A 10422-nucleotide genomic window follows, 5' to 3' on the forward strand; every position below is an offset into this window, starting at 1 on the left:
TCTAGAGGCATCTACGCGGCGGTTGCCACAATTCAACAGCGCGTGGGACGCTTGAGAAACATGGGCCAAAAGATGACAGATTTTATTCACGTGCTACCATCATCGTGGTAGGGTATCGTAGTGTTTTAGCTAGCCAAATACAAAATCCGAGCTGAAACGGAACTTTGGGTTGGGACAGGGCCAATAAATCAGTGGACGACGTGTTTTTTCGTTTGTTTGGCGAGGCATCCTACGTAGACAGCAAGATCCAAATAAATTATCTGGCAGAACTCACAAAGTAAATAGCCACATCATTCGGATGCATACAGTTGTATAAAAATGCATATCTCACTAAATAATAGGGTGTCTGCCTAACCTTCTGGTTTTTAAATAAGTTGAGTAGACAATCTGTTGTTACATTTCACGGCGATCTTCACGCTAAAATAATCATTTTTATTACTTAACTAGAAGAGGGAACCCCTCAATCGTTTAAGTATTCAGAGCACAGATGATTTGTCACTTTGCTGGTGTTGTGTGTGGGCATGCAGGGGAAAAAAATTATACACTTAATATAACTAACACAAAACAGCCTGGCATATAATAGAACATAGTAGGGCACATAGGGGCCTATTGCTTTGCTGGACTGCCGGCGTCCTGGCTGCCAGTGATGGCCGGGGACTTAGCAAAATCCTCGAATGTATCTTTAACCTTCTTGATGCCGCGACCCGCGTAGCAGGGCAGCATATGGACGAAGCGAATGGAGCCCTTCACGCCCTCGTTGTAATAGTGTTTGGCCAGGAAGCGCATCTCGCCGGTGTTCGGCAGCTGGGGCACATCGAACGGCAGCTGTTTTTTCGCCTTCGTTACATACGGACACAGCTCGGACTTGACATTGTTGTAGAGCTGCTCGGTTTGCTGGGAGTCGCCCCAGATTCCCACTTTGTTCGTGTAGTAAACTGCCCCGGCCACCAGGCCGCCGCGAACAAGAAATCTGCGAAAAGACCATGTCGTTTGAGGCTTACGTAATTGGCAAACATAAGCTTAATTACACCTTACCCAATCACCATTTTGTCTTGTCCTGTTTGGAAGAGTGTGTAAAGGTCACGTAACGGTTAACACCGTATTTAATAATATACAATCAAAACTTCTTGGGGGCAGTTTTCGTTTTCGTTTTGGGAGTTTTTCGATTTACAAGTAGCCTAGAGATGACAATAATAAAGACATTATAATATCGTACACATTTGCTACACGTTCGCTACACATTTGCTACACTTTTGCTACATGATGATATGAAAGAGAGGGTATGGACAAAAGGCCGAACGGTCCAGAAAATGCAACGCATGCAAGGTAAAATCCACCCGTTTCGCCAAAAATTCGATTTTGTCTTCACGGTATATTGTTCTTCCACGCGTGAAGGGTGAGGTTTGTACGAACCTTGCAATTCGCCTTGGCTGTTTTTTCCTGTTATCCATACCTCTTTCTATAGCCCATTCAGAATTACGACTAATGTATTTGTTGAAATTGTCAGAAATTTCATGTTCAAAAATGAAAAAACGAACTTAGCTCACTTAAGCCTAATTTATTTACACCGGATAAAAACTTGGGTCAAAGCGCGGAAAATAATAATATTAATAATAATTCTTCTTGTAGATCCATTCTATTATTCATCTTTTTCATTGATTTTGATGTTCGGCTGAATATTAATAGCTAGCTAGGATTCTCAGCCCTTAAAACATAATTTGATCCGGTTGATGAATAAATTTTGTACATGACTGGTTAATTTTAGGTAGTCCTGTTTATTTGATTTTGTCTAAAATAAGGTTTGAAGAAAAAACTATAGTAAAATCATATACCGTAAACAGAATTTTAGATACGTCAATAAGTCGATAGATATTTTTGGTGTTGATAATTTTACATTTGACATGTAACAGTCGCGACGCCATCTGTTGGTGGTTCTCGGAATAAACGTTCCGTCAACGGCTATATTTTTTAAATACAAATTTTAAAATTATTAAATGGTGGCGAGGTTTCGGTCTTGGAGAAAATATGACCGTCAGGCCCAAGTCATGCAATTTTGTATTGTATTCCTGGGCATTCCCTGTTGAACCATTCGCTTGTAATCTGAAGTAATCTGTCTCTATCCGATGGGGTTGTACATAGGCCTTTGAATATATTTATTATTTATACATATATCTAATTTCCTTTGTAGTTAATTTTTTTTTTATATTTTCTAAAATTTGGCACTCACACTTGTACATCTTAATCTCTACTTTTTATTGGAATGGAATGGAAGTGAAGTCTTCCATATAGTCTTGGTATCTGATATTTGTCCCTGAGATTTGTAACCTTTTTTAATTATATAATGCATTATATATTATAGTTACATTATATATTATAGATTTTTCTATATTTTAATACTAGCAATATACTATGCTAAAAACTGTCAAGAAATAGTGAAAATTCTGACAGGCTTAAACTGTTGGGTCTTTGGGATAATCCTATGATTAACTTCATCACATTTAAGGGAAATATAAACATTAGGTTTCGACCGATTTGGCTGTCGTTTTTTCTTTGAGTAATCACCAAAATGTTTGGTCCAGTCCTAGTTAACGGCTTAGCCTGGGAGGCTTCTGCTATACGGAATATGTATGCATAGCTGGCCCTCGTTTCGAACGAAATCTCATTTATTGAACTACTGCCAGAAACAACAACAATAACAACTGGAGATATGGAGAAAGAAACAAAGCCACCAGCATTGGTACCCCTATTTCCCAGTTCCAGCATTTCCTTTGTCACAATTTTGCGACAGTCGCGCTGCAGTTAAGAGGATTATTGCCTGCCGAACAAAGAATGGCCAAGGTTTTGTGCCAATTTATTGAAAAATTCCAATTTCAAATCGAGTGAGAATTTTAACGGGCTTCCGTTTTTTGTCCTCTTTTTTTTTTATTTTTTTTTTGGTTCTTTTATGGTAGTTTTTCACCCATTTTTTGTGCCGCCTGTCAGAATAAGGAGGAAGCTGCCGCTGCCACTGTCGCGTCAGGTCGGGCGACATTGACCCACGTGTCAGGCGATGCGTCGCGAGGTCGCACCCGGGGTTGGCAACGCTTATTAATAGGTTCAGATCAGCTAATGTGTCGCAACCCCTTCATCGGGCACAGCCCCTGCCCTGTCGCGCTACCATGTGCACCCGAATAAAAAAATTAAATTTTCCTCTTATTTTTTTTTGGGCTAAAAAGTTGGCACACATTTTTATGCGAAAAAGAAAGGAGAAAATGTAATTTATTAATTTCGCATGGACGTGTGACAGTTGGTTGCATCGATCCGGATCCCAATGCTGATCCTTTATTTACACAATGAGTGGTGACCCTTTTTACCCCTGCCCCTAACCCTCGACCCAACGAGATTTTTATGCGAAAAATGTCAAGAAATTTTTTGTTATTTTCCTTTTTTTTACGTTGGAAATTTCGCATTATCCATAGAAAATTGCAACTTTACAATGGGCAAGGGTTCACAGCCCGCACCACTTACCCCTTACCCTATGGCCCGTAACCCCTTTCTCTATGGGCAGGGGATGGGGCAGGGACAGAGTCTTCCCCCTTATGGCTTATATCGTATCATGCATGGATTTTACTTTTCATTCGCTTGATTTGACGCTGCAATGCGCGCTCAAAAGTAATTTGGTGACCTGACCTCTTTCGTTTTTGGGGTAAAATTTTACACATTTTCAACGAGAAAAATTGTGCTTGGAAAACTGTCCAATCTGCCATGTGCCATGTGCATTATGCGATGGGCCATTGATTGCAGCGGACAACGACAACCCTTTCGAGAGGGTTCTACTACGTAGAATTGTAAACTCGAATGAAATTTATTTCGATTCCTTTAACATCTTTTGGGGGGGCACGGCACCCAGGGCACCCAGGGCACACACACGCTTCACACGCGTCTGAATTTCACAGAGGACAAGCAGCAGCAGCTGCCACCATTCGGGGCACTGGATAGGGTCTGCCTCTCTGGTGGTTCTCTACGAATGGTTTTTAAAAACACAAACCACCCGTGCCACACAAACACACACACGAGAAGGCCTTGTATCTTATAGTTTTTTTATGAATCTTGTTTACTTATTCGATTTTGATATTATTGGCGCACGCGTCTGTGTTTGCCCAAGGCTTAGGGGTCCTATCCCTATCCGTGTTTTTTTCCCGGTTTTCTGGGGTGTTAAAGATAAGAAACATTTATTGGGTGTTTTTTTGTGTAAAAAGTGACTCTTTTTGTGGTTCAGTTGAATGGTCTGTGAGTTGGTACTAAATATGGGTTTTAAATCAAGACACGCGCCGCCTGAAAATGTTTAAAATGTTGAGGGTATACTGTTGGTTATTCCAATTCTTAAGCACTGTGGGAGATCATGGGCTTACCTAAGGGAAAAAATTTTGAAATTTTCTATGTTTTGTTTTTTCATAGTATTGACTTACTCCTATTTTTAAAGTTTTCCTTTTCATTCTTCCGTCATGGCAAATTCAATCTGATGTTCTTTATAGATAATGTTAGGGAAGCTTAAGAGGACAGCTTAAAGTATATTTAAAATAAATATTTTCGATATTTATACAATAATTGATAAATGGCCGCTCGATGCGGACCACTTTCTCCGCTGGCAAGTGAAGGCTGCTGTTCTGGAACATTTCTGAGATAAAAGTATAATAGACATTGTCTGGAGATTGAGGGGAATGTAATGGCCCTATTTTGAATGCCCTTTCAGAAGGTATTATGTTTATTGTTAGCTACAATAAAAAAAGCAGCGCAGGCAGCGTTTCTGAAGCAGCTCTTAGAACAGCAAACTTTTTGGTTTTTCAAAACATGTTCAAACTTGTTCTACTGAATATCGTTCTACATATGCAATCACATCACGCCACTATATCATAAACATATATGTAGCTGTTTTTGTCAGATGCAGGATATCTTAAGCTTCGGGGACCGAGACACACATTCAAAGTCTGACCACACACAGATACACTCGCGCTCTTAGCCGTAAGCAGCTTACGCACTCCGAGTATCTGTGTGGATGGGTGGGTGTGTGTGTGTGGCTGGGTGCGAATGTATTTGTGGTTGTGAGCGTGTGATAGTTCAGGAAATTTATTGGCGCTTTGGGGGCGAGGACAAGATTGGGGGCCACTCCATCCTCTATAGAATGGATTGGCTTGGGAGAGGGCCCACTTTCTGCTTGCCTTTGGACAAGGCTTTTATAATTTTATGCCATTTCTTTCAATATTTATTCTGTTATTATGTTTTCGTAATGAGTTCCAGTCGAAGCCGACAACAACAACGGCAGCGAAACCGACATCGACAACGACATCGAATGAGGACGAAAAATTGTTAGAGGATGACGTTGAAATTGGAAAAATTGTACGAGTATCTATAGATTGTTGTCTGTGTGTGCTTGTGTTTGTGTGTATGTGTGTGTGTATTGCCATGGAAAATTCGGGCTGGCACATAAATTAATTAATTTTGTTTTTCTCTTTTTTTGTTTGTTTGCTCTGAAGGGGATGGGAAGAGGAGCAGCTCGTTTTTGTATCGAAATTTTAGTTAATGCGTAGTCCATATCATTGAACTACTTATGCCATCTCTCTCTATTCCATTCTCCTTCTATCTTTCTCTCCATCCTGTTCTCTATCAATTTCCCCTTCTCTTTCTTTCTACTTCTATCTTTCTCTCCATCTTATTCTCTATCAATTTCCCCTTCTCTTTCTGGCATAGTCTAAAGTTACGTTTCTCTTCTATTGATTTTCCATAATGAGGCTGATATCGTACCAACTTCCACTTCCATCGCCTTGCGGAGCCATCGAATTTCATTGCAAAATCACTGCAGGGGAAAGTGGCGGTGAGAGGGGATGGGTGTGTGGGTGAGTCAAGCATAGATTTTTTTTGGTCGAGCAGTCGCTTTCCCGACTGTCATTCCTGACACGCACCCACACAGCCATGGCAACACACACACAAACACACACATATGTACATGTGGAGACGAATACCCGGGCAAAGCAATTTTATTGTCATCATTTGATACAGTGAAGCATCTCTAGGAGTAAGAGATTTCTTTATATGCTTGGAACAGCCCGAAGCTGTATTCTGGCCAACTTTGTAGATTTTAAGGATGTATCCCTATCCTTTAGTTTTATATAAAAGGAATTTTATAGAGGAATCTATCCTTTTAAATAAAAAACTCTTGCAAGGCAGTTTCCACTGTAATTACACTCGCACTTTTTTTGCACAGAAATTCCTCGCACAAGGACACGGCAGGATGTGGATATTGTTTTTGCTGCCGCCATTAGCTGTCAAGTCCATCCTGACATTATGATTTTCACTTCATCAGCATGGATTTTCCTCTCCGCCTCACTCCTCCCCTTTTCTTTTCCCAATTCCCGGCTGTTACATCGGATAGAATTTTCAATTTATTATATGCCGCTTCTTTCTTTCTACTTTCTCCTCTCCTCCTCCGACTATCCTGACAAGTTTCTTTTGCTCCTTTTTTAATTAAGGTTTCTGGGGATAGTCTGGGAATGTGAGGGCGTGGGATTGGTTAATATTTATTGCTATAAATAATTTTGCAAGTTTTATGCGGCTCAACTTTAATTTGCAAAGCGATAAATAACGAATGCGCCCAGCCCCGAGAATTCCGCAAAACCAAATCCCATTCTCTTGCCCATTTTCCTCCTCCCAGAAATTTCCACAATCCCTGCACACACATGGAAAGCCGTAAAACGAAAGTGAAAAGAAAAGTGGAAAAGTAGCCAAAAGCAACAACTGCAAAAAGTGCTGAACGCGCAGACAAAGTACAAATTGCCCACAAAAATATAAAAACCAAGCCGGACAGCGACAGAGGCTCACAAGACCGCACAAAACCCCACAAAGCCGGAGCAGATGAAGAGGAAGAAAGTTCAATTTACTACTTTTCACTTTAGCATACATATGTACGAGTATATCCCCCTGTTTTTCCCAGCCATGAAAAAGGGACAAGAGTCTGGACCACCCTCATCCTCTTGCACTTCCCAGAGTCCAGAGTCCAGCTGGTTAGCCGAGAAATTGGAGAAGTCTCAGGCACACACACACACACACACACTCTCCTGCACACCCCGCACCCCGTTCTCCACCCTCTCCTTCGGCAACCTTATCCCAGCTCGGACACTCCCCAGAACCAAAACCAGAACCAGAACTTTGCCTTTTTGCGTTAAATTTTTCTTTTTATTTTGGAATTTTGTTCGATATCACTCACACACATGCCCACGCATATATATATATATATATAGTATATACATATACATATACTCTACTACTACATACATATATTCCCGCACAAACACACACATGAATGAATCCCCAACACGAGCATCTAATTTTCTTTTAAGGTCAAGCTGGAAGAAGTTTCTGCTTTTCTTGTTTTTTTTTTTTTGTGTTAGGTTGATGAAAATTACAATTTTCTTCGTATTTTTCTCTCAACTTTCATGTGGAGGGGAAAAAATTATTTGCCCTCTTGTTGCTTCCGTTCGTTCGCTGCCATTCCTGCCCTGCCTCTTGCCACTTGCCTCCTGCTCTGATGTCCTTTTCCCCCTCGTATCACCACTTTCTCTCACTCTCCTTGCAACATAACGTAACCATACAAGTACACAGGAGGCATGTGTTTGTGTGCGTGTGTGTGCGTGTGTGTCCTTTGCCTCCTTTCTCCTGACAAGTTTTATTCCTCATCAACGCCCGTTGAACCGCCTCCTTCCTCCTGCTCTTTCCGTACTGCCCCTCACGCACATGGAATTGAGGCTGTGTGTATCCAATTGAAAAGGAAAGGACCAGGGACCAGGACCAACAAGGGCAGGAGCGAAATCTCAAAACGAAACTAAAATTGAACCGAAATCGCTCATTAGTTCTCGGTTGGATACATGTACCTACACATATCTGGACTTCTTTACCTGCAGATTGGTGAGATGTCATACATAAGTACTTACGGGTATGCAAAAGAGATATGTCGTGTAAAGGTTTCCTTGGGGTTCTTTTCGCTACAGAAATAAAAGGATTACGAGTAAATTATCTACTCGTGGTCGTACAATTTCATAATGATCCATGCATGTTTGGATGATTCTTTAAAGTACCATGAAATCTATCTCGACTCAGGGCTACAGGTGCTCGAAATTGATGCTTAAGGAGGAATTTTCACAGCTAAGGGATGACCGCCCAGGTAACAATAATTCCATCCATGTGTATTTATATCTACTTATACGAGTACATATTACTACTTTAGAGACAAAACAATATCATTTGGATATCTATTCTTATCTGAAATTAAGAGAAAACTGCCTTATCTTCTAAAATATCATTCAGCGGCAAAATCTATAGAGCACGATTTGTACAACTCAAAATATCCACTCAACAACACATCTCTCCTTCAAGATCCATCCATCTTATTATCCATTATTATAATAATCTAGCATCATAGCCTTAACTATCCTAAATAATTTCCAAATGATTTGTTTAGTAAAATTTTGTTGTTAGTGAAATAAAAAATTTCGGTTGCAAATATGCATATCCTACGCCGTATAATGATCTTCGTTATCGAATGGATCCAGCGCCACCACGTTGTACTGGGGCTCCTCCATGCGCTGATCCTTCTAACCACGATCATACTGGATTACAGCCTGACTTTTCACTCCTGCGATCTGTTCTACTGGTGTGCGATGGGAAGGACGCTAGCGAATGAGCATTTATTCCTGCCAAAGATCGTTGCCAAGTTCGCGTTGATGTTTTGCATAGCCTTCGAGTGCTTCTCGCCCCATCAGTGGGTTATCAGGCTGTTCAAGCGAAGGGCGCGTCGGCGGTTTGCCAATTTTATTGTGCGCCGCCTGGTGATGCAGCTGGACCAGGCAAGCGAGAGTCTGCCCAAGTCGGGCGACGGCCTCGACCTCTCAGACCCGCTTACGCAACAGAACTACGTGCAGGCCCGAATGGCCCAATATCGGGCCATGGATCTCTTCCGGCGCGATGCCAACGCTTTGCTGGTGCAACGACTTTCTTTTAATGGAAATCCACACTTATTTGTGCTGGAGGAGGAGGAGGATCTGCTCGCCAGGGCCGGCTACTCCAGCATCGGTCTGCAGGTCACGGAACAGGTCATTCATGACCTCATCAGGCCTCATCATCAGGCAACCAAGGATAAGCGACCAAGGCAACACTGTTAGTGGAAATTATCTGAAAATTTTTGTTTATCGAGTTTGGAATTAGTGAAAATGTACATATGCAAAGTGATACTAAAAAAATATTTTTTGTCGCATTCTGAAAAGTCATTAGTAGCGACTACCCTACAATAGCCCTATAATCGTACCCTGTGTCATACGTCTTTGGTGCGTGGCGTGTCCTTTTGCGTCATTTATTTAAATTGCCGTATTTTCGGGACTAATGTGCATATGCCAAGGCACATACAAATGAAAAACTCACCCTCACCATCGTCTTGATAGGCATTTGGAAAATGGGAAAACGAAATAACAAATACTTACCCCTCGAAATTCCCGGGGCCCACAAAAAAATCCATAAGTTAAATTATTAAAGTTTGTTGTTGTTGTTGAGGTTGCTTTCGTTCTGCGTCTAGGGTTTTTTGACACGTTCCAAGGACTCAGTGAGTGGTCAACGAAACGAAGTCCCAAAAAACACTCAGCAACGAAAGGTCTTGGTGAGAGATTCGATGTTGCAATACTCTTCTATTTTATTTGATTACTGTCCTTTAAATACCCAGGAAAAAAAGACATGCAAGTTTAATATTTACACGTAGATCTATCTTAACCAATAGATTTTCTCCGAAAGTGGAAGTTGTATAAAAAAGGTGTTTCATTAATATGAAAATATTTCATATTTAAATTAAATTCATATTAAGATTAGATATAGATATTTCTTCTCGCAGCTATGTATGTACATATACTCCCGCCAGTCCAACATATCTTCGCAGTCGCCCATTAAAGGGTATAATAAAAGTGAAAGCGTTGCCCAAGCATATGGTGACAACAAAAATTGTTGTTTGCGCTCGGCGCCGCCTCAACAATTTAATTGAGAATTGAAATTATAGGTACACATACACACACATATAGGAGTATACCATAGTATACCAGTATGCGAGTATATACGCACATATGTATGTATGTACTTATCTTTATTGGGTATTTGGGAGGTGGCCCTCTAATGGCGTTCAAATGGGTGTTCCTGGTCAGTCGGTCCGTGGGTCATTTGTAGCCATGGCTTCGCTGCGTGTGAAGTTCTGTCAAATCGATTAAAAACTAATTTTCCACACAGGAACCATCCGAATAACGTTGAAAATAGTAATTAAATTGTGGAAGTTTTGAGCGATTGCTATAATATATGCATAGGTACATATAGAAAATCTCAGCTATATAATCAATATTTTATACCTGTGAATGCATC

At 40.8% G+C, this 10422-nt stretch overlaps 1 protein-coding gene across 1 annotated transcript; it reads right to left on the reverse strand.

Moving 5' to 3' along the window:
• Nucleotides 1–388: 388 nt before the first annotated feature.
• On the reverse strand, nucleotides 389–1203 carry QIL1 (MICOS complex subunit MIC13 homolog QIL1). The gene is made up of 2 exons (XM_001353755.3): nucleotides 1036–1203; nucleotides 389–970 (listed from the first exon to the last, which is right to left on the reverse strand). The coding sequence occupies exons 1-2, from the start codon at nucleotides 1044–1046 to the stop codon at nucleotides 607–609; spliced, it is 375 nt and encodes a 124-aa protein (XP_001353791.1). The 5' UTR covers nucleotides 1047–1203; the 3' UTR covers nucleotides 389–606.
• Nucleotides 1204–10422: the final 9219 nt, after the last annotated feature.

Source organism: Drosophila pseudoobscura, chromosome X, assembly GCF_009870125.1.
Source record: "Drosophila pseudoobscura strain MV-25-SWS-2005 chromosome X, UCI_Dpse_MV25, whole genome shotgun sequence".
In the NCBI taxonomy this organism is placed as follows: Eukaryota; Metazoa; Arthropoda; class Insecta; order Diptera; family Drosophilidae; genus Drosophila; species Drosophila pseudoobscura.